Source organism: Vigna radiata, chromosome 10, assembly GCF_000741045.1.
Source record: "Vigna radiata var. radiata cultivar VC1973A chromosome 10, Vradiata_ver6, whole genome shotgun sequence".
Taxonomy (NCBI): domain Eukaryota; kingdom Viridiplantae; phylum Streptophyta; class Magnoliopsida; order Fabales; family Fabaceae; genus Vigna; species Vigna radiata.
The window spans coordinates 15,120,504-15,148,464 of record NC_028360.1 but is presented as its reverse complement, the minus strand read 5'-3'; the positions used below and the strand labels follow the sequence as shown (position 1 = coordinate 15,148,464).

The 27,961-nt window shown below is 28.6% G+C and overlaps 2 protein-coding genes across 2 annotated transcripts; both read right to left on the bottom strand.

The window, feature by feature from the left end:
- Nucleotides 1–934: 934 nt before the first annotated feature.
- LOC106774415 (pyrophosphate--fructose 6-phosphate 1-phosphotransferase subunit beta) lies at nt 935–8,208 on the bottom strand. The gene is made up of 16 exons (XM_014661402.2): nt 7,963–8,208; nt 7,733–7,894; nt 7,514–7,635; nt 5,971–6,024; nt 5,756–5,862; nt 5,425–5,530; nt 4,574–4,637; nt 3,625–3,713; nt 3,331–3,462; nt 3,017–3,187; nt 2,814–2,929; nt 2,503–2,614; nt 2,266–2,350; nt 1,788–1,832; nt 1,414–1,482; nt 935–1,231 (listed from the first exon to the last, which is right to left on the bottom strand). The coding sequence occupies exons 1-16, from the start codon at nt 8,135–8,137 to the stop codon at nt 1,155–1,157; spliced, it is 1,686 nt and encodes a 561-aa protein (XP_014516888.1). The 5' UTR covers nt 8,138–8,208; the 3' UTR covers nt 935–1,154.
- Nucleotides 8,209–12,342: 4,134 nt separating this feature from the next.
- LOC106774890 lies at nt 12,343–16,935 on the bottom strand. Its single transcript, XM_014661916.1, has 5 exons — nt 16,636–16,935; nt 15,624–15,785; nt 15,507–15,548; nt 14,748–14,870; nt 12,343–13,779 (listed from the first exon to the last, which is right to left on the bottom strand). The coding sequence occupies exons 1-5, from the start codon at nt 16,933–16,935 to the stop codon at nt 12,343–12,345; spliced, it is 2,064 nt and encodes a 687-aa protein (XP_014517402.1).
- Nucleotides 16,936–27,961: the final 11,026 nt, after the last annotated feature.

Genomic DNA, 27,961 nt, shown 5'->3' with positions numbered 1-27,961 from the left:
TATAAAACATTGAAGCATAATTGTATAAAGTTTTCTAAAACATTGGAAGGAATCAAACTTCATATACCCCAAACGTAAACAATGCAAAAATTAAGTTCATCTTCGTAATTATCTTGAAACTACATCTTGTTACATGTAAATAAAATAGTAATTGAAATTAAAACATAAATAGCACACATGGTATACTAAGAAAACAAAACCATATATCACAGGTAAACTATGTTTAGTTCTGAAAATAAAATTGATTTTATATTAAATTTTAATATATTTTGATCACAAACTTTAAATATAAATGAATATATATTTTTTAACTTAATGATTAATTTTTGTAGAATTGTTAAACCGTATTCAATATTAACATTTAGTTCTAAAATTAAACTATGTTTAGTTCTGAAATTAAAATTGATTTTTATATTAAATTTTAATATATTTTGATACACAAACTCTAAATATAAATCAATATAATTTTTTTAACTTAATGTTATTTTTTGTAAAATTATTAAACAGTATTTAATATTAACATTTATCCTTAAACGTGTCAATACAATACAAACAACTCAAATTATTTAGAACATATTTGACACATCAAATAAATTTAATGTAATTAAGCTATAAAGACTACATATATTTATTTTCAAATTTTAAATACCAAAATATATCAAATGTTAAAAGATACACGAATTTCATATTCACATATAGTTCAGAAACTAAAACATACTAGTGTGTATAATTAAAAAAAAAAATGTCTAACTAAATTCAAGTCCAGTTTACTTACTAAATTAAACTTAGCATATTGAGGTTATTTCTTAACATTGGTTAAGAAATACTTTTTCAACTAATATTTACAAGATATTTTTTGGGTAAACGGTAATCAGATTTTTTTTATTGACGTTAATAAAACTATTTTACAACCCGATGAAATAAATTGTTAATGGAGACTATGACAATTTAACCAAATTCAATTACTTAAAGGAATCCATATCATGGAGTTCAATCAATGAGATAATATTTATTTTGTTAATTATTACTATTATTAAATCAATGACCAATGCCAGGCAAAGTGAGGGTGGCAGTCGTGAAAATAAATTGCATGTTGAAAGCAACTATAGAGTTGGCCAATCAAAACTCATCAAAACAAGGACCTCATACTCTGTCTAAGCTTGAGATTCAAGCTCCAAGATTAGAGTGTGATTAGTTACATCGGATCCTGGGCCAGAGAATTGAATTGGACCTACAAGGAAAATCATCATCATCATCATGAGCATTTAAACTAATCACGTTGCAGCGAGAATCAATCACTCCAGTTCAACATAGAAATTGATTTAAACCGACAACATTTTTCTAGTCACATAAACAGGACTTCAGTGAAGCAAGCAAAAAAAATAGGTGAAACAATAGTCATATATAGCATACCTGGACTGACGTAACAATTCTTCAAGGCCCATTCATCCCGCAAGGAGGCAAACTTTTTGAAGGGTGCCCCTGAGTGATCCAACAGTAAATATATTTATTCAGTATCCAAAGATAACTGGAGTTGATATTAGAAGCTTAAATCTGTAATCGTTATAGTATTCAATATTGCATAATCTATGTTTCAGAATGTCATAGGGATGAGTTAGAAACAACAGACGCTTTAATCTTTCGAACCACATTTGAACATAAGAAATAAAATATTTATCCTCCCTTTCATTTATTTTTCCTGGCTCAACATGAGTAGAAATATAGTTCGCTAACTACGTTTGTGGACTATTGAGTCCAAACGAATGTTTTTATGAATATAAATATACCTTCAAGCTCCACCATTGCCTTCTTGATCACAGGCTTGAATTTACCTGCAAAGAAAATTACACATTCGTTAACAGTTGAACAGTGAACAAAGCGTTCAAATAAATTGCAGGAGAAGAATACCTCTAATCAAAACACATTTTGAGTTAATTATTTTGGACTAGAGAAAAAAAAATACACCTAGCTATGAATAAATATAGAAATCATACGAACTTTATGCCACATTTGAGTAAAATCATAATGTTTAACAAAACATCGGGAATAGCAACTGACAACGTAATTCCCTTTTACAAGTATGTAACACAGCTTGTATATTTCTACGGAACTCAATTAATATAAAAATAACTGTCAAATATCTTCCTAACAAAGAACTATAACTGCATAAATCAGATTTTGGCCTATCAAATTATAGCAGAGTTGTGCATGAAAATTAAGTCAGTAAATAGTCATTGGGGTATAGAACAAGGTCAAAACGTGTACCATGTCTCCTCTCCACATCCATCAGTGCGGTGAGTGCAGTTCCACCAACAGTCCATTCTTCTACCGGAGCACATAAATTCCCAACCTGAAAAAAATGTCGAAGCAAGTTAAAGAAGTATGTCGGTGACTTCAATATTAAAAAACAAGCACAATTTCAAAGTAAAATCAATTATCAACACCGATCAGTCTAAGATAGTTAAGTAGATATAAATAAAAGGCGTGTTAAGAAGCACAAACTGATGATATAAGTCCAGTCTTCCCACTATGGAGGAGGGCTCCAGCGCCATAACCCAGAGCATAGCAATAAGTAGCGTCAAAATTAGTAGGCAAGCCACATCTCCCTTCGTAACTGCATATTTTAAACCGGTAACTACAAACTCTTACATATTGTGTCATTTAAAAGATCACACATAACATACATATGTGACCAAAATAAATTTTAATCCAAGTATAGTGGAATAAAAATAGGTCCCCAGAAATCTTTTTAGTTTGCAACAATATGTATTAAAGTTTATAAAAAATCATAATTTACAAACTAGATAACATACCCGAAAAAGTGGGACTGCCCTCTAAAATCGCCTTTGTATTTGCCTTCTTCCCTTCTCTTCTCCAACTCAGTCTCAACCATTTGAATAAGCATTTTCTCTGTTTCTATCTTGGCAACCTATATGGGAATGCAAGCAAGGTTAACATTGATGCTGATTAAAATTCCATAGAGGAGACAAATAAACACAGAAATAACGTTAGGCACCTGAACATTTCCATGTGGATCTCTTTCAAGCATCAATTGTTCTTGAATTGCTTGAGGTAAAAATTCAAAAAGCTTTAATGATTGATCACTGAGTTTCTTCTTCCATAATCCACTCTCATCCACAATATCATGGGCAAGAATTTCATTTAGTTCTGCAATAAGATGCTGAACCTGCAAAGAGAAAAATATGAAGAAGAAATAAGTATCATCAGAAGTATATTTCATACTGATAGTACATGAACAACACTAATACATAATCTCTAATACACAGAGAAACACAGGTATTTTTTTCTCTTGTGAAAAGTAATAGATACCTCAGGTATGAAATCAATTAGACCTTCAGGGATAAGAATGACACCATAGTTGTAATTAATTTCAGCTCTTTTACAAACAACATCAACAATGTAGTCTGTGACATTTTTCAACGTCAGCTTCTTCGCAGCTACCTGAAATGTGTACTTATGGGTTAAATCAAATCTGATAAAGGGCTGCTTTCCCCTAAGCAAACTCTAATCATAAGATTAACATGGAATCATTTTTCTTTAATCGATTCCATCAACCCCAAGCATGTATGAAATATAGATAAAATGATCAAATATATGTGGAACCTCTTCTCCAATAATTGTAATGTTTGGATGAGTTTGTAAAGCACATTCCAGCGTAATGTGTGAAGCCGCACGCCCCATAAGCCGCACAACTGCAGACAGATGATTGCATGTTTTATTGCTCGAAATCTATTCAATTATGAAATCACACACATTTACGAAAAACAGATATAAAGGGAGAGAGTTGTAGGCTGGTGAAAGTATGATATCTGTTATCTGCCATATAAATTGAAGCATCAACTTTTTACGAACATCACATTTTATTTAGATATTAAAGGAAGCATCTCAACAAAGTAGAGAATTTCTTTTTCTATCAAATCTGGTTTTGAAAGCTTTGATGATATTCATGTAATAGAACATGATTCAATAAAACATCTTGAAATTATTTAAACCCTTCAAGAGCACAAAATCAAGAGCTTTGATATGATTTAACAATTCAAGCGAATAACAAGTCAGAAGCAGAAAAATCACATAACGGAGCTGGTCTTATATTACAAAGATAATGAATGAATGAACTAGTCATTTATCACTTAAAAGTAAAATGGTGATACCATATAAACAAATTTGTGATTATAAGAATAGACATAATCATCTTCCATGTCAATGTTCTGGCCCATAATTAGTAAAAATGGCGAAGAGAATGACAAACGTTGAGTAATTTGTTATAAAAGGAGAAATCATGTGTTTCATTTAGATACTGGAAAACGAGTTAGATATCTTGTTGGCTGTATCAATCTAAAAAAAGAATTCAAAATATGAATTCAGGTCTTCAGATGATAGAATGAGAACAGATGATAGCATAGTTTTAAAGTGCAAAATGTTTAAAGGGTGAAGTAGTTTGTAAGAAAAGAAAAGCGATAAAACAGTAGAGCCATAGTATCTACAACTTTCAAAGGCTACAGACTTTAGTTGCTATATAGATCTAAAGAGTTTCTCAATTTTGTATACTTACAATGGTAATATTTTCCAGTTGACCGGGCATCTATCATAACATTTCCAATCATTTCAGAGTATATCTGCATTACATTAACATAAAAATAGGAAAATTCTCAGGTCATGAAGTGCCATATATCTAAAATAGTCAGGTCACTATACAACACTCAGCAATTAGGACATTTGCTTTACTAAATTAATATTTAAAAGTATTTCTAGTATAGTAATTTGTAAATATCATAATTCTAACGGAATTTGAAATCATAAAAAAGAAAAAACAAATTCAAGTAAAGTGTTAGATAAAATGACAACGTACCCTTCCAAAAAACAAACAAAGAAAATCCACCAAGAGGACAAGGCTTGCGGAAATAAATTTAAGAATGTTTTAAGATTTACTCAGTTGTAGGAATAGACATACTCGAAGAAATTCTAGAGAAGAGAACTTTATAGAAGAAAGGGTTTTGAAGACTTTATTGAGATAGAGGAAGAATTGCAAGAATGAGATCAATGTACAAAATGAAATGAATGTTATTTTATGACTAAGTTTCTTGCCATATGTAGCTAACTACAGATCTAACTAATTCAGTTCAACAGCTTTGACGGCTGTTGCTGAAATATTATATCAAAGAATTTTATGAAATTGTGAATGTTTTGTTGGAGAAACTACAATGCATCCTGTTCAATCAGAAGCATGTTAGACATGATTCTCCTATGACACATACATAAGTGAAATGTTTCCTAAATATTTTCCTTAACAAACAACTGGTGATAAAAAAGACAAATTACACATTTGTAGCATTATTTAATTATGTAGACTAGAGACCAGAACCATATAAGATTATAAGAGATCCAGTGCGTATCGTCATTCACCTTGCAAGCAGTGTCAAACCCAAAACTTGTGGGAACTTCTTTGCATTTCAAATCACCATCAATGGTTTTAGGGCATCCAATTACACGTGTTTTCAAATTTTTGCTCCTGCATGGATCCATATTAAATCATTGAACAACCGGAAACATTGTACACATTCATAATTGAAACGTCCTCTTCGCATGTAAATACTATTACCATCAACTAAATTACGTAATAAATATAGTTATAAAAGGAAAAGGGCCTTGAAATGTAAATAAAAATAACGAGAAAACATTACTTCATACAAAAACATCCAAGGAAACATTATAATTTATACCAGCTAAGACATACCTGAAGTTCTCAGCAAGGAGGCATGCATTGGTGTTTGAGTCATCACCACCAATAACAACGAGCCCATCCAAGTCTAGCTTCTTAGCTGTTTCTTCCGCTTGTTTAAACTATATCATGTAATGTAAGTAAACTGAATTACACTTTAGACTTAAAAGAAGATATGTAAGTACTGAGACGAATTAATTGAATACTAAACATGTAACAACATAAACTACCTGCTCTGGAGTTTCAATCTTGTCCCTCCCGCTGCAAATCATGTCAAATCCACCCTGCCAACAGAAATGATTATTATTAGATGTCAAATTTATGTGATGATTATACAAATTAATAATGGTGTACTCTTACAACAGATTATGACGACAGTTTTTACACACTCATTTTCTTCTCTCCATCTCTCACTAGCACTTATCTTATTTCCCTTGGAACCGGGAAGACATGGATTCACTACTGTTAGGTAAGTTTCAGTCAGTCAAGCCTGCAGTCATGATCTAATATCTGGAAATTCTTTTCCTTTTTTAATAACTTAACAATAATATAAAAATAAACTCAAGGGTCGTGATCCATTTTTTCTTCTCACTAAAGCATGGAATTCTCATCCCGAATGCTCAGATTTCAAAATGTGTTGTAACTTATAACGCTGATTTACTAATGTTCTATTCTAATTCAAAGCTTATTTATATAAAAAGCTACTCCGCTAATCTTATAGTTATATAATCAAGTTACTATTTTGCTGGCCAGATATCTCTCCCAACCAACCGGAACTAATATTTAAGCATTCCGGTCAAATAGACAGAGGTTTCTTAAATTTCGGAAACAGTATCACACAATCATGGGATTCCATAAGTCTTGATTTCTGACAATCTACTCTAAATAACAATACCAATCTGCTTTTGTTTGAAGCGCTTTATCATAATCCGATCATGTAGATCGGCTTATTATCGTATAAAGCATACAATTCCTCAGTTTTAAATACATACGAGTGTACAGCTAACATTAAATATAGCCATCCGAACCAACAGTGAGTGAATGCATGAAAAATCAATTGAAGGAATCCAGATCATCCCCACACCCCTCTTTGTATCCTATCTTCTCCATGTACAAATTATTTTGACTTTCTTAATACCGTTACTCTAATAAAAAAAAAAAGCAATTCTGAATACAATTGTCTTTTATTTAATAGAATTGAAAATTAAATACTTACATAGTTTTAGTTTACATTATTAAGAGACAATGATTGTACACAATACACACACACACACACACATATATATATATATATATATATATATATATATATATATATATATATATGAATAAATAAGTGTAAACACATGTATTTTTATTAAGTTATAAATTTAATGTTTATATTAATTTTAGTTTGAATTTAAAACGTGAGTCACTGTGAGTAGCAAGCCAAATGAATAAATGTAAGTAACTTGGAAAGCCATTTGTGTTGTCGAACAATTTATTTACGGAAAGCAATTAAAATATTGAAATTTTGTTTTTAAAAAATAGTTTAACCAACACCATCACAAGCATACAAAAATGATCAAAATAATATTATAAGGACAATAATTATAATTATTAAAATTATTAAAATTGTTATGATTATAATAATAATTATAATTCTCCAATCAATCAATCACCAGATATATTTATAAAATTAGAAAACTATCAAACTATTACAATCGCATGTCTCCAAATTTCAGCAAAAAGAAATAAAACAGCATTCAAAATATGTAACAGAGAAAAAATGACCTGATTTCTATAAGGATAAATATACTCAGAGGTGAGTTCAACGTATTTGCACTTCATAATGCCAGCGGGACCACCTCTGAAACCATACAACGTGCTTCCTTGTGCGCGTTCTTGAAGGTAATCTAAGACGCATAAAACATTAAAGAAGTTAAATCTCAGCAGAAGAAGAAGAAGAAGAAAAGAACGTTTCACTAAATCAGATTTGAAAATGAGCGTTACCGAAGATTCCAGAAATGACATTGTGGCCTCCCGGAGCCTGGCCTCCAGACAGAACCACCCCAATCTTCAACTTATGGTGCGTCTGCGCCACACGCGGGTCGCTAGGCGCCAACGCTGCTGAAGGTTGCCCGAACAAATGTGGAAAGAGCTTGGCGATCTCGTCTGCAAGCGCGCACTCGCGATGAGAATGAAGGAGAGTTAACGGATCGAGATGAGGGAGGGAGACTGACCTGGATTTCCGGCGGCGGAGCTTGGAGGACCGTCGATAATGGTGAAGGGATGTTTGAGGACGGAGGGAAGAGGAAGCGCGTGGTCGACGCGCTTCTTCTGCACCTCGCTGTAGACGGAGGAGAGGCGTCCGGTGACGGGAGCGGAGGGAATGGTACCGTTAGGTACGGGAGCCATTTGGTTTGGTTGCAGAGAGAGTGAAGTGGGAGCGTCGATGTAAAATGAGAAATGTGTTTGGTATGTTTTAAATAGAGGTGAAGTAGGTTTGAAAAGGGTCTTGAATATACCTATCCGCCGCTTTTAGTGAAGGTAAAACCCACACTGTCTTTGTGCCACCTTGGCAACATCTTCAATTAATTTCGGAGACACTATTTTAATTCGGTTTAATTATTTAAAATTACATTTAACGGTTAAACCAGAGAAACAACAGTAGAAAGTGAAAACCATAAAATTACATTACTACTACTCTATTTCAGATGCTTTAAAGCTTTTCAATTGCGAAACATGGTCATCCGAAATGGTCTTTGTTATTTTGAGTAAGAAACACCCATCCATCACCACCCAATTCAAGGACTCACCTAACTTTGAAGTGATTCAAAAATCACACCTAACTTTGGTGGATCTGTTTCTTGTTAATTAGTTGGTTGGACAAATGAATATATTCTTAATTTTATCCTTTTTAACTATGAATGTTACAGCATGTTTGATTCCGCATTGCAACAAAAATATCTTGCGATATGATTCATAACACGATTTGGTAATACAATGTAGACGTTATTTTCAGATCCAAGTGAAATGTTTACAGTTCTAACTTTTAAGTTCAAGGACAATTTAGCGTCTCTTTGGGTTTCTGTCTGTAAAATTGAATATACAATATATAACGTAATTTCATGAATTAAATACGTTTATGTACCTGAAATATCACCTTTTATTTTGTTTTTTCTTTCTTATTTATTCAATGTTTTTTTTTTTCATGTAATTTAAAAATGTTGACTTCAGTTATTTGTAGTATCTCAAAATTTATAAAATATTTTTTATACAATATATCAGAATTATGTTATTTATAAATTATATAAATATTTGTTATTTTTGTTAAAATAATATAAGATATATAATATATTAAAATTGTTCCTGAATTAATTTATTACTTAAAGATAAGGAAAAGATAAAAACCTATTTTTCATAATTACAATATAAAAGGAAGAGAATAAAATTATCTTTTCTTCGTAATTATAAAATTTTAAGATAAAATGAAATAAAAAATTACTTACACGTATTTATAAGAACTAAGAAATGTTTACCGGAGGCGAAAAGAAAAGAAAAAGAAAAAAAAAAAGAGAAAAGAGATAAAAAGGAATGAGAAAAAAAAAGGAAGAAAAAAGAAATAAAAAAAAGTATTTATAATATTATTTTAATTTTTTAATTTACTTAGTTATAATTATATATAATTATGAACTAGTCTTTTAAATATATATATATATATATATATATATATATATATATATATATATATATATATATATATATTTAGACATTGATATCATCTATTCATTCGTTTACATTTACTTTTGCATTGTCATAATTATTTATTTATTAATATTTATCTTCAGTTATAATTGATTGATTTATTTATTTATATTTATATTTAATTACTTATTGATCTCAATTAATTATTCGCTTTCAATTGCGTAGTGTTCTTTTTATTCATATGGACTAGTTTTAATATTTTTTATTTATGACAAATAAATATGATGAGAATAATTTAAAGTATCATTATGAAATGATAAAATTTATAATAAATAAAGATTTAAAAATATGTTAAAAAACGAAAACTAGATAAGGTCTAATCCAACCCACTAAGCAGACAGGAATGAACATTAAAAAATAGGTCAAAAAATAACTAAATTGGGTAAATTGTAAAAGTTAAGGGGTGTGAACATAGAAAAAAGGAGTTTCAAAAACAAAAAAGAAAAAAATGGAACAAGGGCAATCTAATTTCTTATTCATAATGTTTACTTTTATTATTATTATTATTATTATTATTATTATTATTATTATTATTATTATTATTATTATACCACGGGTTCGGATCGAGTTGGGCTTAAAAAAAATTTAACTTTTTTATGCGAGTCAATTTTCAACCCGGTCCACTTAATACCCGATCCACCCGAGTCGGGTTCGCTCACCAACCCACCTAATTTAATTTAATTATTTATTATTTTGTCTTTCTATTTATTAGTTAATATTTTTTTATTGTATTGTAAATGGGGATAAAGAAGATGTTTCAAGAGAAAAATATATTATGAAGTTATCTATTCAAGACTCTAATATTATAAATGGATAAGTGACAAAAAAATGATCAATATTAGAAACTTATTTGTTTCCCCCTTTTTAGCTTGCTTTTGGGTTACATTGGAATTGTATGGTAAACTTTTTTTTTTAATTATTTTTAAAGTTTAACATCATTTTTAGAGTGAAATTTAGTTAGATTTGAATTACAAAAGAAATTGTAATTTTTTTGGATTTAAAAAAAAACTTATAATTAAGTGATCTAATGAGTCAACCCCGTTTAATCCACCAACACGCTAGTCTGAGTTCAAATTTTTTCAGCTCACTAATAAGTGGACCGGGTTGGATTAACTACTAAGTGACCCGGGTTGAGTTGACTCATTAAGTGACCAAATCATGGTGGGTTAGGCCGGGTAACTCGCTTTGAAAACACTACCGTTATCATTACCGTTATCGTTACTTTTATTGTTATGGATATTGTTATCGTTACCATTATCGTTATCATTGTCATTATTGTTGTTGTTACGGTTACCAATATTGTTACCGTTATTAGTACCGTTACCATTACCATTATGTGATCGTGACCGTTACTGTGACCTTTACCATTACCGGGTTACCGTGACTTTCATAGTCACTGTTACCACTACTGTTACTATCATTATCATTGTTACCGTCACTATAATCCTTACCGTCGCCGTCATCGTCATCGTAATTGTAACTATAATTGTGACTGTTACTGTCACCGTCACTCTCACTGTTATTATCATTACCGTTACCATTATTATCACCGTCATTGTTACCATTATCCTCATCGTCATCGTCACCATCACCATGACTATCATCTCCACCAATAAACTAGAAATTTTCGTGTAATTACAACAATCTTTGTACATCTGAAAGAATTTGTATAAATTAGTATCATGTATACAATCATTGAGGAAATAATAATAAAAATTAACCAACTAGCAACATTGTTACTTTCTAAGACATGCAAAAGATTTTTCAAAGATCCAACACGAACATCTACACTTTACGTAGAAAAATAAAGAACCTTTAGTATGACTGAACATTCAACATAATGTGATACTAATGCAGGTTAGGAAGTACTTATCGGTTTTTAACTTACCAAATATGAAACTGCATTGTCATATATAATTTTCATCATCATCTCTACATTACTTTTCTATTTCTTTTATTCTCGAAATGTTTTTTTCTCTAATTTGATACATGAAGCAATTCATATGAATACTATAATTTAAAGCTCTCATCCATTTGGTGCCCAATCGGAAGGAGTTGCTGCCATTGGTCAAAGACTGAGGTAGTAGGAGAGAAAGAGGGTTTTGAAAATAAAAAAAATTATTTTACGTATTACTTTTCACTTTCTTCTTATAAATATCATAAATATCATGATAAATAAGTGTAAGTGTATCAACATATATTATTATCCTTATGAAAACCTCAATACACACTGAATTTGGTAAATTCTTGTGAATGAATTTGGAGTTTCACAATGGATGCATCCAAAAATCAGGTTAACATTAAGGAGGGAACTTTTTTTACTAAAATTCTCAAATTTATATTGTTAAATTCAATCGCTAGTTTTATTTCAAACATATTTCAAAATTCTTAAATTAATTAAGTCCATAAGAAACATAATTTCATTTGTTTTTTTTTATGCAATTTATCAACACGTTTTGACTTTAAAAAGTACATCTTAAAATTTAAATTTATTGTGCTGTACAAATATGCCTATTTAAAATGAATAATGTTTAAAAAAATATATTCAATTTTAGCAGTAGAAATAAGTATATCTTATATATCTTAAGAGGAAAAATCATATTTCAAAAATACAAGTATGAATACTTGAAATATATTAAAGATCTTCCCAAATCCAGCAAGTCATCCACCCATGGAAATAGTAATGGACATGGATAATCCCTACTCTTGAAGCTTAAAAACTGAACCAAACAATAAAACTTTGGCTAGTAACTGCTTTCCATTTGAAATTATATTTCTGAATGGTAAGAGGGTTGTCTCAACTGTCTAATGCCATAAAAGAGGGTGTAAAAATATTGTTAGTGTTAGAAATATGATTAGTCTTTGGTAAGACGCCGAGGCCATTCTGTGCACCCTCTCATCCCACGGTTTATGTGTGGGTTCATGTTATTGTATGCACAGTTTCCTTGTTCCAACAGCTCGGAGGGTTTGAAGCTACCTTCACCAGAATCTTTAAACTGAGAACTACTCCCTGCATTTTGAATAGGGCTTGTTGGAATTCTACGGTTGCACTCCTTTTGTTTGTGCCAACCATCACCTAGGCCTGCCCTTTTACATTGAGACGATTTTGACGAGGAAATCGTTATTCCACCGTTCAGGCATGACCTTAGTTGTTTAGAAGTAAGAAAAGCTTTCCTCTTTAAGTTTCCCACAGATGCTGAGCATACCCCATTAATTCCTGTCTTCAAAGATTTCAAACCAAATGTATCCTTCTCTTGGTTAAAATCAACACACTTCTGATCCTCCGTATAGCCGATAGGTTCCGTCGAATTAGTTAGTTCTAAGCAAATATCATAGTCACTGCAAGGACTCGTATGATGTTTAGGACTTTCATTCAGCACTTCATCAAGACTTTCAATGTGTATGTTGGACAAGGGGCTAGTAAATGCGATATAGGAACCTGTGTTGTCTTTTCCAATTAGCTCCTCGAAAGTTGAAACATCTGACTTCGAGAAATCATATGAAAGCTCTACAATGCGTTTAATACTCACTGATTCAACTATCTCTTTGATCAATTGAGCGTCCTCTAGTTCAGTGGTGTCTATCTCGGCACCCCTTGATCTCAAGAACACTTGGAGAAAAGCAATCAACTGGACCATCTCATTATATTTATCTTCAAGTAAAATCTGTGCATCGGCTAGCTTCATTTGTACACGTTCTTCTCGCCATAGCTCAGCCATTTCCATCATCTCCCTCTCTTCTTCCACTTCCTTGCAAATCTTCACGGAATCGCTTAGCAATTCCTCAAGCTTAGCCGTGTCTTCCCTCACTTGCATGGCTAATTCATTACACACTTCCTCTAACATTTTTCTTTTTTTCTTTTCTTTGCTGTAGTTTGTCATGCACTGCTGGGAATATATCTTGGTTTTAGCCAGTTCATGTACCAATTTGGCATTGAACAACTCAATCCTTTCTCTACTTCTTTTTTCCCTTGACAACTTGTCTTTTAAGTCATCTAACACTGTTTCAGTGTTCTTGCATTCTCTACATTTGCGGAAGACTCTTTTGTCTTCAACATTCTGCGACAGTTGTTCCACTATTTTCTTAGAGGACTTCTGTGCAGCTTTAAGTTCATTGATGGCCCTCTGAGAGCGTAGGAGTTCTAGCAAATTAGTGATGCCAAAGTAATGGTGGCCAGCAATTTCTTTGGCTTCAAGATGCTTAAACTTGTTGGATTTTTCATCTTTAAGGGCAGGGTTCGATTTTGTTGCCTCTTCTTTTGAACATTTGAGACATTGTATTGAAGATTCAAGCTGAAGAAAACAAACCACGTCAAGGATATATTTAATTGTTGTATCTGAATTTTGTTTTCTGAAGGCGAAATATATATGATGATATATTTAAGTTACACTTCGTCTTTAAGCTAATTGGTTAATTTTTATTTTATTTTTAGTTTACAAATGATATTTGAAATAGAAATTTTCTATTAAGACATGTTTTTATCAGTTTTGATGTTGGCTAAACTTTTTTATGAGAATGAAAAAGAAATCTAATCATTTTAGTACAATTATTTTAAGCAATTAAACAAATTTGCACACATAAAAGAAATATATTCAATTCATGCAAATATTGATAAAAAAAAAAAGGTATAACAGTTTCAATACTTTCATATTTTTGTATGGGTACAATAAAATGTTTTTAGAAATATATTTTATATATTTCATGTAATAAATTTTAAATTTAACTTAATTTATAATTTTTTTTATAAAATAAGATTTGTATTTACTTTTATATTGTAAATTTATATTTTTTAGTCAATATAATAATATATTTTTTTATACCGAAATATATATATATATATATATATATATATATATATATATATTCAACTTAATATTAAACCTTAATAAATGATATGATAACATATTTATTACGCATAAGATAATAAGATTAGAAACAACTTTAATATTATTTTAATAAATAAATTTTAAACATAATCTAATTTTATAAAATCATATTAAAATGATATTACATATACCTAAAATTACATTTTTTTTCTAACTCCAACAATACTTTTGAAAATGTAAAATAAATAAAATTTAAATTGGATTGAACTTGAAAAAAAATCATAATACACTTTTATTGAAGAATAATATAATAGAAGTTTTACCCAATTTTGATACGATTTTCTGTGAATAGATAATAGAAATGAAGTTTATAAGTTGACTAAAACGGCCTTCCAGATGCATGCGAAAACAAGAAGCGTCTAAATTATATATACCTCTCGTCGAAGTCCATTTCTTGAACGCAAAATGGTTATTGACTTCATTTTCTCATCTTTTCTCTCTTTAAGTTTTTCTCCAGAATTTTGATAATGATGAAACCTGGGCTTCCCGTTAGCAAGCTGAAGCAAACATGCGTGAGGAGATTATATAAGAGACAACGAAAATATGAAAAGAGAGAGAATGAATAAACTCCAAGTTATTTTTGAGATTTTATAATCTCCCATTACTTCTTAATTTTGTAAAATGTTACTTTAAAAAATTACAGTGAAAAATGAGATTAAAACGAAGTACCTTAAGTATATATGGATTCAGAGACAAAAGGAAAACTTTTTTAAAATCTCATGAATTAAAATATCATATCATTATAATTCTGAGGATGTCCCATGGGAAACATAGAATATTAAACCTAACGACCAAACTAAAAGTTTAATACGTTAAAGTATTATTTTGTAAGAAAAATATTTTAAAACGTGCAATGAATTCTCTAATCCATATACAAAATATTCAACAAAATAGTGATAACCGTTTGAAGTAATATCTGATTCAGCAGCTTTGAAAATTTTAGAACCAGAAAAGTATATGGATTGTAAGCTTAATTTAAGCTTCTTGTAAGATAAGATATGACTTCCAATACAGACAGAAGACATTGTTTTGACTAAGGTTGCATTACTTGAAACTCTAATCTATCTAGTTTATAATACACTGATTTGAGAATGACCCTATCCATGCCATGAGTGAAGTTACCAATACCATACCTCGACAGATTCCAGGGTACTAATCTTATCAGAGCTACTACTCTAAAAAGACATCTTGTAGTGCATTAGTCAAATTGACAAGTTATAACGCTATAGGACATAACGAAAGTTTCTTACCTTTGAGTATATTGCCATGTTGAAGATAAAACGTTTGACCATATCAAATGGTAAAATAAAATAAATAAGACCATAACCGATGAAATACTGAGTAAGCATAAGCTGATAATCATCAAGGCATGCCCAGGGAATGTCACGTGTCTTCAGATTCAATTGTGCTGCCTTAAGATCCGAGGAAACACTTTTAAAAGTCTATATAGAAAGGATAAATACTTTGACAACTTTTTTTTTAACAACTTTTTGACAACGTCATCATTTTATTGGTATGTTTGAATTTATCTTTAAAAAAATATTTGAAATGGACCAATCATAAACTGTCATGTATGTGTTGTCAAAAAAACTATTAAAGAGACTTTCTCCATATAAAAATGCCTGTTTTTGTGGAAGGAAAAGTACTAAAGTATGGTTATTTATGAGGTTTATTTTTGGCTATAAAAATAATATAATATGCAGAAATAAGAAGCTAACAGTTAACATGTGTTTCTCTTGATTAAATTTAGATCGCAGTTCTATTTTTTTAATGATCAGCAAATCTTTCTGTATGCATGTATTTATGTATAGTCTGTGTTGTGGCAGGCATTAGCTATTTTGTGTTGAGTACCCTTATCTAATACTGTATCTATTTCGGATAACAAGAAAAAAAATCTATACACGCCCTTTGACTTGATCACAGCTTGTGCTAGGGCCTGCTTTTATTTATTCTTTATTTCTGAATCCTGATATTCTCGTTTTGTTTTCCTGAGAAGTGAATATTGTGCAAAGGAGGATAAACATTTTGTTGTATTCTCAGTATATTTAACGAGTTACATCCATAATTTTATACTTTTTAATAAACTCGCAATAATACTACTAATAATAAATAACTAGTTAGAAAAACCGGCTAACCTAGTACTCTTTCTGATACGAAAAGCACAAAACGGTGACTACATATTTGATGTATCTTTTCTTGATTTTAGAGACGTGTCATAAATACGATTTCTTGCCAAAAATTGACAGCGTATATATTATATACCTGATACCTAGACGAAGGTAACGATGGTGCACATGGGAACACGTCACCGCCCATGAACTGCCACTGCCACCACTCTGCAGCGAGCCTCCTTGCTGAAATCTCGTTTTTCTGAGAACCTTTCCAAAATTTGACAGGGGAAGTGCTGTCACCTGCAGAGTGTTTTTTGTTGCGTGAACTTCTGAGACGGAAAGCGATGGCAATGCCGGGATTTCGATGTTTCCGGCGAGGAGGAATCTGTGGTAGGAGGATCTGGGCGGAGCAGATGATTGGGTCGGGAAAAGTTTTGTCGTTGGAGGCCATGAATAGTATGAGAGATATTGTTCACAGACGTAAAAGTTAGAGTTTAAAGCAAAAGGAGAAAGAAGAAAAAAAGCAAAAACATGGGAGAAAACGAACGTGGGTTAGTTGGGACTTTCGGAAATCATAATGTTTCTGTCTCCCATGGAGTCACAGGCACCCCCTACTTATTTTCCTTCATTTGCATACATTTCATACTATTTACGATATATTTTCTCTTATTTTTTTATTTGTTTTTCTAGGTTTCTTATATTCATTTTTGTTTTTATTTTTAAAGTTTTCAGTCTGGTCTTCTCAGTATTTGCGTCTGATCAAACTAATGCTTTAGTCAATTTTTCATACTCTATTCAATTTTAACTGATCTGACTTCTTTGATCTGTCAACATATTAATAGAAGGAGAGTACAGGTTAACACATATTTTTCTTTAGAATATTTTAACATAATACACGTGTGTTTTTTATTAGATTTAAAACGTGTTAATATAGCAATAAATAAATAACATACTAATAGAAAAACAATATCTGTACTTTATGCAAAAAAATATATGTCAAAATATATTTCTCCTGAATCAAATTAAAAATCATACAGAAATATAAAAATATATTTAAGAATTTGTTTCGGGCATGGATAAAGTTCAATTATATATTTCTATAGTATAGTTTTTCATATTTATTGGTAATGATTTTTTATATCCAACCATTGGTTGGATGATATCTATAAAAGGTATATTGATATTAGATATATAGAAATAAATGTAGTTGTTAACGAGTTTAACTTATTTTTTTGTCTCAAACATTTTATTTATAAGTTTTATGATGAATTTTTTATTAAAGTTGACATAATTATAATTCAAAGGTGAATAATCATAATTTAAGTTTGAGTTAATCATTTTTAAGGTTAATTACTGTTGATTTCAATCATTTCAATTCAATATATTCCACCAATTTCTACACTTCCTTCAAACTTTGTGGGTTCCTCATCTCCAAAATTGATAGTAAGCATGTATGGATTTGCCTTAATACTCTACAGGTTATAATGAAACCCAAAAATTTACTCGCTCTAACCCTGAAAATACAATTAGTGGGATTTAACTGTATAGTGTAACACTTGATCTATCTAAACACCTCTTCCATGTCTTTTATATGACTAGATATCGTCCATGTACCTCCATATCTTATCTAATCTGTTGGTGGAAAATCTTATTTATAAGCCGCTAGTAGGTCATCTCATCATTTTTCAAATCGAACGACATGATTTCGTAAGAGTGGTCTCATATACTCATCAACAACCAGACACACATACACACATGCACATGTAGATATTAACTTAAATATAATACAAAAAATACAATTCAACTAATATTACATCTTACTTAAAAATGTTTACCAAATATTTGTAAGTGTACTTTCTTTACCAATAAATATTATAATTATTAATGTTAGTTTTTTTTTGTCATAAGAAAATATGAACCCACCATTAACCCACATTTTCTTCCATTCACTTATTTCTTGTTAACAAGCCAAACTTATAATACGCCATATATTTCACTTTCACGCAAATTCATTATTATTTATTTGGATTAATGTCCACATATAATTAATTCCATTGATAAAAACTAACCATGACATATATTTAACAATTTATATATATAGTGTGATGGTATAATTGTTTCTGTATATTGCGTGCAGGTTCCCTAATTTATCTTCATTATTTGCTTTCTGCTTTTGCAATGTGTACCAGATTCTTCAAAAATAAGATATCAGTGAGATTCACGTGTCCTTCTCTTCTACCACATTTTATTCATTTTAATGCTCATGTTGTAGTAAAAGATGCTAGCTATTAAAGGCAATGTTAGCTCAACCAAATTTAATCTATGAGTGTGATTCTGTCCTTTTTTCTAGTTTTGCTAACTACCTTACTATTCCCTCTTAATTTAAACCACTTTCATAAATTTTTTTATCAAAAATTCCTATTCATAAATTAAAAAACGTTTTTAGGAAAATTTGTAGAGAGCATTTATACATTGAAAAATATATACTTGTTATATTAAGTATTTAAAAAATTATTATTTGTTTTTAATAATATCTTTAATTCAAAACATAAAAACAACCCACAATAGCTCAAAGAATATTTTTTACAGTGACTTTTATACACGTTGAAATCCAATGGATACAAAAAGTGACACAATAATAATATAATAAATATAAGAAGTTTTATTATAGTGTTGAACGTATAATTATACAGAAAGTAACATGTTTAAGAAATTAAAAATTGTTATATATATATATATATATATATATATATATATATATATATATATATATATATATATCAATTTCACTCGGAATTAATATAAAAGTTTCTTTTCTACACCTATTAGACTTATAATTAATCAAAAATGAATTTTTTATATCATTTTTAACTGGCATAAAAAGTCGAGTACTCAATCTCTACTTCTAAATCGGTTTAAAAAAATATAAAAAAATTTTAACACATGTAAAAAGCTTTTTTAACATAATGAAATTTTGGATTTTTTTATTTATAAATTATTTATCTTTTTCAACTTTATTCGAGTTGAAACTTCCAACTTTCTAATATTACAATAAAGTTTTTGTAATAAGTTATATATTTATGAGAATATCATATATAAAGATAAAAATGATAACGTAGTGTATAGAAAGAAAGAGATCTGTATTTATATTGGATAATAATATTTAAATAATTTTTTTTAATAATTTTTTGACAATAAAACACATGTTTTTATTTTATTAGTTTGTTTAAATTTATTCTAAAAGAAATATTTAAAATAATTAATAGTTAAAAAGATTACTAAAAAAAGTTGTTAAAAAGAATTTTTCCATTTATATCTTCCGTGTTGAAGAATTTTTGTTTTGTCAATGCTGAATAGTACCGTATTTGATGACACTGAAACTCTGTTTTAGGCTACATAGATCTGACACTGTAACCAAACTACGATTGTGCCTTTTTAGTTTGCAAAAACAAAACTTAAAGCTATTTAAGTGTGTAATATATTGTAAATTAAAATTTTCATTTCACATGCTTCAGATACTTAACAATCTGATAGTTCAGATTAATAAAGTTAACAATTTAAATTGAAATAATTAAAATTAGATAAAAATTAATATTTTACTTTACAAATGTAAAATTTATAATACAAACAATTCATTTTGTCATGGTAAGCTGGTAACAATAATTTAGACTAAGAAATTAGATGTGTACATTAATTATACTCTTTTTTTTTGTATAATAGATGAAATTAGTGACAGTAATATATTTTATAAAAATAAAAGAACGTCGTCAGAAATATGTTGTATCAAGAAAAAAAATAAAAATTTTAATATTTTACCGAAAATGAGTTTTTAATGTGATAAAATTTATTTTGTGATCACGCTTTTATAACACTTTTTTTATAAGATAATTTCAAATGGATAATTTATTTATTTAATACAATTAATTTTTTAAAATGAAATAATTTATTGGGATGGAAAAATGTATAAGTCACAAAATAAATTTCACAATTAATTCGTTCTCTTTTTATATATATAATAAAATTTTAAATATTTAAATTTGGGTGTAAAATTTAATTTCAAAATTTTACATTTCAAATTAAATAATTTTGAAATAATTTTTTTTTCATAAAACTAAAATTCAATTGTTTTATTTAAACGAGAAAATTAAAATATAAATATTTTTATTGATTTATTTAAAGAAAAATATTTTAAAAAATAGTTACAAATAGTTTGCACATAACACTTATTTTTTTCAATTTTTTTTTTCTAAAGACAATATTGAAGATTTAGAATATACTTATTTTCATCGAAGGAGGTTTGATTATTTCGTAAAAAATTTTATTGCTTTTTAGGAAATGGATTCTCTTTTAAATTAAGATTAATTTAATAGAGCGTCTTTCAGACATCTTACAAGTATACTGTTACAAGTATGGATTCTCTTACAAGTACCTAGTAATATACATTCTGTTTCAAAGGAATGGATTCTCTTTAAAATTAAACTTAATTTGAGAGTGTGTTTTGATCAGCTATCTTACTAGTATATTGTAAAATCGTATTAATTATATGTTAGTCTTCTTTAGCTACTTGATATATGTGATTTGAATCAATTTATAAAGTAAATTTAGACTTAAAGTTCAATATATGAACTTAGTCCATTGTACCTAGCAATATAGATTTTGCTTTTGAATTATAGTCTGTGTTAGAGTATTTTTCGTCACAATTTTGTTTTTAAAAGACATTTAAAAAAAATTGTATTTTTTCTTAAATTAAACTTAATTTAAGAGAATGTGTTTTAACTATTTTAAAAGTTCATCTCGAAATCGTATTAATTTTTTGAGTTTTTTCATTACTTGATATATATGATTTGAATAAATTTATTGAATAAATTTAGAGTGAAAGTCTAATACCCAGGTACCTAATAATATATATTTTGTTTCGAGATATTGTTTATTTTAAAATATGTAATTCATCATGGTTTTATTTTTAAAAGATATTTCAAAAGAGCAGAAGAAAAAAAAGAAATATTTCTATTGGACCTAGGAACAAATCAATTTAAATATCAATGTCACTTTTGAAATTTTCATCTCTTTATCCTACTCGAAGTTTAATTTAATGTAACAAATCAAACTTTTTTGGCCAACAAATATTCGAGCTTGTAATTTTATTCATACTCGTATATTAGTATATAAATTAAAATAAGCATCATTATTTGATGGTAAAATGGGGTTAATAAGTTGCTTTGTTCTCTTGAATCTAAGATCAACCGATAAGTGTTTTTATATACATTTTCTTAAAAAAATAATTATATATTTAAAAAAATACTTTTATTTGCATGCTTTTGTCTTTTTAGTAATACAACACACAAAAATATTACAATTGAACTAATATTAAATTACATCTCACTTGATATTTACCTAATATCTGTACATGTAGTTTCTTTATCATTAGGTATTAGTTAATAATATGTTTGTTTTTTTTTAAGATGGGAATTTGAATTCATCATTAACCATGTCCTTCCATTGACTTATTTCTTATGACCAAGCCAACCTTAATACGTCAAATATTTCACTCTCACGCAAGTTCATTAATTAATTATTTCAAGTGGATTAGTTTCCACAAGTTTTTTCAGTAGATATATAACAACTAAAGTAAAATGAAACCCTAAGTATCTCTCCAATTCTAGATGTTCTGTCATCTCTTACTGCAGTCTCAAATAATGTGTACCATTCTTCACAATCAGATCTCAGTCAGTTTCATGTGTCCTTCTCTTCTACCACATTATATTGATTTTAATGTTCATGTGGTAGTAGAAGATGCTATTAAAGACAATGTTAGCTCAACCAAGTTTTGATGTATCATTGTTTGTCGATTTGTATTAACGTTGCATTTATATGTCTTTCATTGGGTTTCCTTTGTAAGCATGAAAGAAGAACATGTAATATGTTGCAGTACGTGCATCAAAGAAACCTGTTTTCTTTTGCATTTTATTTTCCTATTAGTGACTTGACAAATTTCTATCACCAGGATATGTTAGTTCAATCATTCATCGACATCCTAACAAATAAATGCATGTAAAAAAAGTTGTTTCTGACTCCACCAACCAAATAGAAAAGAATTTTAAAAACTGAACTAACTCTTCCAAAATAGAACCACCAAGATGGTTCTATCTACAAGTGATAGCCTTAAAAACTCGACAAGGGTGCTGCAAAACATGACAACTGCATTCAACAATTAAAATTTCCACTGAAGAAACCACATCCTAAAAATTATGGACTAAAAAAGTAAAGGCACAACAATAACTGAATAAACAACTGAAATCTTGTTTCTGCTCCCTCAACTCATTTAATTTGATTTGATATTTCAAAATCGGGTACTGAAACTGACCAATGATTTGATATATCTTTGGACCCACTTGTTCCTAATTTTAGTTACTTTCATTAATATTTATTCATAAATTTTGCATAGCCGTTAGTATAGTTGATAGAAACTAATGCTCTGTTAGCTTCAAATGATTTACTGTTGCTGATGATTTGGAACGAATTCTATGTTCGCTTTTATTGATTTGCGGCCGATGAAAATAATGGATTTATGGGATGAAGCAAAATTTCAATCCTTCATTTACAGTGCAAATTTTTACAAGAAATCGTTTACAATTTCAATTTTATCCTTAATATAATATATTTGATTAAAATGGATTCTTAACATGAATATTAATAATAATAATAATAAATAATAATAATAATAAAATAATATATTATTATTATTATTAACATTAATTTTTTTACTTTTTATAAATATTTTTATAATTAAATATAATATTAACATTTATCATTTTACTACTTTAATAATTAGAGATATTTTAGTAATCTTCAATTTTTATTAATTAAATAAATTCTTTTATCTCTCACATCAATCAAATCTTACACTAATTCTGAGAAACTTTACTTTCAAATTTACTCTCAATTACTCACAAATCCACTCAAAAAAACAAAAAAAAAATTACCCTCAAATCCACTAAAATCTATTCAAATCATCTCCTCTAAATCATGTCTCTCGAAAGAACAAAAGAAGAAAGCCGAAATCTCAAATGTTATTTCTCATGCAAAGAGACAGATGCCAAATAGTCCCTGTCATTAACTCTACAAATAATTCCTGGTGCACGACCGTTACTATCATAAATGCCCTCATGACCCCTAACCTGAACATGATGCGTATAAATAAGGATAATGATATTTTGACAACACTTTTTGACAACTTTTTTAATAATAGGACACGTGTTATCATTTTATTGGTCTATTTGAACTTATATTTAAAAAATATTTAAAACGGACCAATCACAAACTGCCACGTATGCGTTATCAAAAAGTTATTAAAAAAATGTTGTTAAAAGAAGTTTTTCCTATGAATAACGGAGAACTGTTCTACCGAAGTGACATATTTCCACCCTTGACAGATTACAACTTCCCAACTTCAATTACTAACTAATTTCCTGAGTCTTTCAATTTTTTTTTCATCCATTTTCTTCCAACAGCCTCATTCTAGTAAGTATTACACTGATAAATACTGAGCATTAACCTTTTTAAATACTGATTTTGTTTTTCTATTATTGGGAACTCTTGTATGCTTCTGGGTAAGGGTTGATCCTTCTGAAAAAGTTGAAACCTGAGAAGATATGAAAGCAAGTGGTTCCTTCTTGTTGAACTCAGTGTAGTTACTCTTTTGGACAACTTGGTACCAAACGGTCTAAACCAAAACTCAAGTTCATGATGAATACAATATTATTTAGGAATAAAAACCATTGACCTTAAGAACAAACCAGAACTGCGTATCACTGTCCAGCAACTGATAATTGATCAATGGAGCCAATATGTGTCGTCGCAGATTGTTCTCGAGGTGAGATATTTCTACAGAAAAATCATTTGCATTTTCTAACTACTGTTTTTTTTTTTTTTCATTTGTATTTGCTCTTTAAAAAACTTAACCCTTCAAGTTAGCTTTTAAAATTAAAAAAAATATATATATTAAATACATTTTTAAATATTTAATATATAAACTTGCTTACTATAATGTCAGTTCTTACATATTACAGACAAAGTTACACAATTTATTTACTTTCGTACGTTTATCCTACAGTTTCATGTGTCCTTCTCTTCTACCACATTTGATTCGTTTTAATGCTTATGTTGTAGTAAAAGATGCTATTAAAGGCAATGTTAGCTCAACCAAATTTAATCTGAGTGTGATTCTGTCCTTTTTCTACTTTCACTAACTACCTTACTATTTCTCTCTTAATTTAAACCACTTTCATAAATATTTTATAAAAAATTCCTGTTCATGAATTAAAAGAAATTATACTTACATAATAACAATATGTTACACTGACATAGTTAATGAAAATAATGTGATTATACGGTCATTATACTGACATAATCATGCCGTAATGAAATACAAAAATTGTATCTTTACTTAAAAAAAATACTTATAAAAATTATCAGAATTATTGTAATGTTAGTTTTTACATATTATTACCAGAGTTATAAATTTTATTTACTTTTGTACCGTTACACTTCTGAAAGTTTAGACACTTGCTATGAACATCAAGAAATTCAAGTTAAATAGTTTATATTGAAATTTTTAAATAAAATTAAATCTTCAACGATAATAATAGAAGATTCAAAATAATTGTACTTTTAAGATATATCCATCATAATGGGATAAGTGTGTAAGTTAATAATTTTGGCAAAAAAATTGTTATTTTTGTATAATACACAAAAAATTAGTGACAAAATATTTAATCTAATAATATATTATTCCATTTTGATTCCAGATTACATTTTAAATTTTGAAAAGGATAATATTACAATTTTTATTTTATGTTTCTGTAACGACAAGTCAATGTTAATTACTTTTGAAAATTGAAATTTATTTTTTTCTATTCACACGTGATCAATGATCAATTACATGTTGATATTTTTTTAGCAAAAACAAAAAAAAAATTATTAAAAATACTTATTTTGAACGAAGATGAAAATGTTAGCAATTAATTAAAAATATACCAAAAAGATATTGAAAATCTTACGATTTCATAATACAAATTTCAATACACTTTTTTGTTAATATTTGAAGCATATTAAATTTAAATTATTAATTCCTCATTCAATGAAATATAGATTGTACATAATAAATATTCCAACCTATCCTTAATTACTTTCGGTCCCTAATATAAAATGATGAATTGTAATGAAATATTTATATTTATTTATATTAACTTGACATTCAAGTCCATCATTCTTAATTTTGCACTTTCAGGAGAAATTTCTATTGGGTACCTATTGGGTACGTCTTAGACATTAAACAAATTTATAAACATATTAATTTTTTAAACCTATAAATCATTTTTCATATTAATTATATTCAAAACTTTATTATAAACATATTTTTTTTTTAATTTCTAAAAATTTCTTTAATAAAAACACATACAAACCTGAACCCGTATCACGGATTTAAAACCAGTTCAATTTATAAAAATTAAAAATAATATAAAAATAAACAACTATGTGTTTCGATTAAAAAAAATTGTATTTTTCACAAATACCAATAAGATTCAAATAGAATAATCCCTAGTAAACGGCATGTAAATTCTGGAATTGAAGTATATATATATATATATATATATATATATATGCTGTCCAATGAAGTTAACGACGTTTAGACTGCATGGTAGTAGGACTTCGACTCTTGTAAAGTGCTTACTTTATTAAAAAAATTTGTAAAATAACTATTAAAAAATAAATAATTGAAATTATATATATATATATATATATATATATATATATATATATATATATGATAAATCACAAAGTAAATATTATTTATTAATATTTTAACTGACAGATAAATTTTACATTTCTCGGAAGAACAAAATTAAAAAAAAAAAAAAGCTTAATACTGCTTTTGGTCCCAGTTTTGGAGGTTTTGTTCAATATGGTCCTATCTTTTTTTAGTAACACTTGATCCCACTTTTTAAAAAAAAATGTTCAATTGACTCCTTTTTGGTTACGACGTCAATTTTCTAACGATGCTGGTTACGACGTCAATAAGTTCTTTCGTGCATTCACCTATACAAATGTTATTTTAACAGTCCTCGCATAATGTTATGTTAAAAATCATGTCATCATCCTATACAATAAGGACTATAATAAACAATTTAAACTTGAATATGGGACCACTATGAACAAAAAGGACTCAATTGAACAGTTTTTTCAAAAGGTGAGATCAATTGTTATGAACAAAAAAAGATAGGACCATATTGAACAAACCCTCCCAAACTAGGGACCGAAAGCAGTATTAAGCCAAAAAAAAAATATATTACACAGATTTTAAGCGAATATTTTCAAGGAAGTGTTCGTGATAATAATAAAAATGATAATGCTTTTTTTTGTTGATAAAATAAAATATTGCACACACTCTAAAATACAAAATAAACTCTAATTAAGATAGACAGAATTTAGAGATGATTATGATGTTATTACTCTGATAAATTACAAAGAGGAAAGAATTTATGAATAAAATAGCATTTCCTGTTTATTTTTTTCATAGGTAAAGTTGATAATAAATCGAGGAGGGGAGAGAGAGCGCTCTAAGAAACCATTAAAAAATTGTTAGGTTGGCATTATGGTTGAAATATGATTTTGAAATAATTAAGTCAGGTTGGTTCATGGAAGAAAATGGAAAAAAATAAAATAAAATGGAAGGAGATGAAAAAATAAAATAAAGCAGAATAATCACGTAAGCTATAGTATTTAATTGTGTGGGATATACACACACATACCAATTAAACTTTTCGGGGGTTACTCCCTGTACCTCCCCAATTCCAATCCCACCCCCCATTCCATTTTTATTTTTTCCTTTATTTTTTCTATTCCAATTTTATCATTTAGCAAAAATTTATATTTAGAAATACAATTTTATAATTTTATTCTCCCATCCCTATATAACCTATTTATTTTTATTTTTTTTATCTTCATGTTTTCATCTTTACGCTTTCTTCCCACGAATTTTTTGTTCTATTTTTCTAGAAATTATTTCTCCCATTCTTCTTGTAATTCAAGTGATAATTGAGATATCGGTTTCTTCTGAAAGAATTTGTCCTTAAATTATTATATCTCTGCATTACATTGGTGTGGTGGTGTTCTATCCAACCTCAGCAGTGATAATTGAGATATCTCCCATTCTTCTTGTATTTCAAGTGATAATTGAAGTGATAATTGAGATATCGATTTCTTCTGAAAGAATTTGTCCTTAAATTATTATATTTATGCATTACATTGGTGTGGTGGTGTTTTATCCAACCTCAGCATTGGTGTGGTGGTGTTCTATCCAACCTCAGCAGCGATCCTCTTGGAGTCCAGGTTAGTAATACTTTTGTAAAACCGTTAAAACGGATGGCGACTTCCGTTTACCCTTAAACGGATGTTGACATTCGTTGACGGATTCC

Coding starts and splice junctions, on each gene's coding strand:
- LOC106774415 (XM_014661402.2), bottom strand. CDS start 8,137: ATGGCTCCCGTACCTAACGGTACCATTCCCTCCGCTCCCGTCACCGGA. Junction 7,636..7,732: donor TGTCATTTCTGGAATCTTCG/GTAACGCTCATT, acceptor TATGCGTCTTAG/ATTACCTTCAAGAACGCGCA. Junction 2,930..3,016: donor ATCCACATGGAAATGTTCAG/GTGCCTAACGTT, acceptor ATTCCCATATAG/GTTGCCAAGATAGAAACAGA.
- LOC106774890 (XM_014661916.1), bottom strand. CDS start 16,935: ATGGCCTCCAACGACAAAACTTTTCCCGACCCAATCATCTGCTCCGCC. Junction 15,786..16,635: donor TACCTTCGTCTAGGTATCAG/GTATATAATATA, acceptor TCGGATCTTAAG/GCAGCACAATTGAATCTGAA. Junction 13,780..14,747: donor GAAATGGACTTCGACGAGAG/GTATATATAATT, acceptor TGTTTTCTTCAG/CTTGAATCTTCAATACAATG.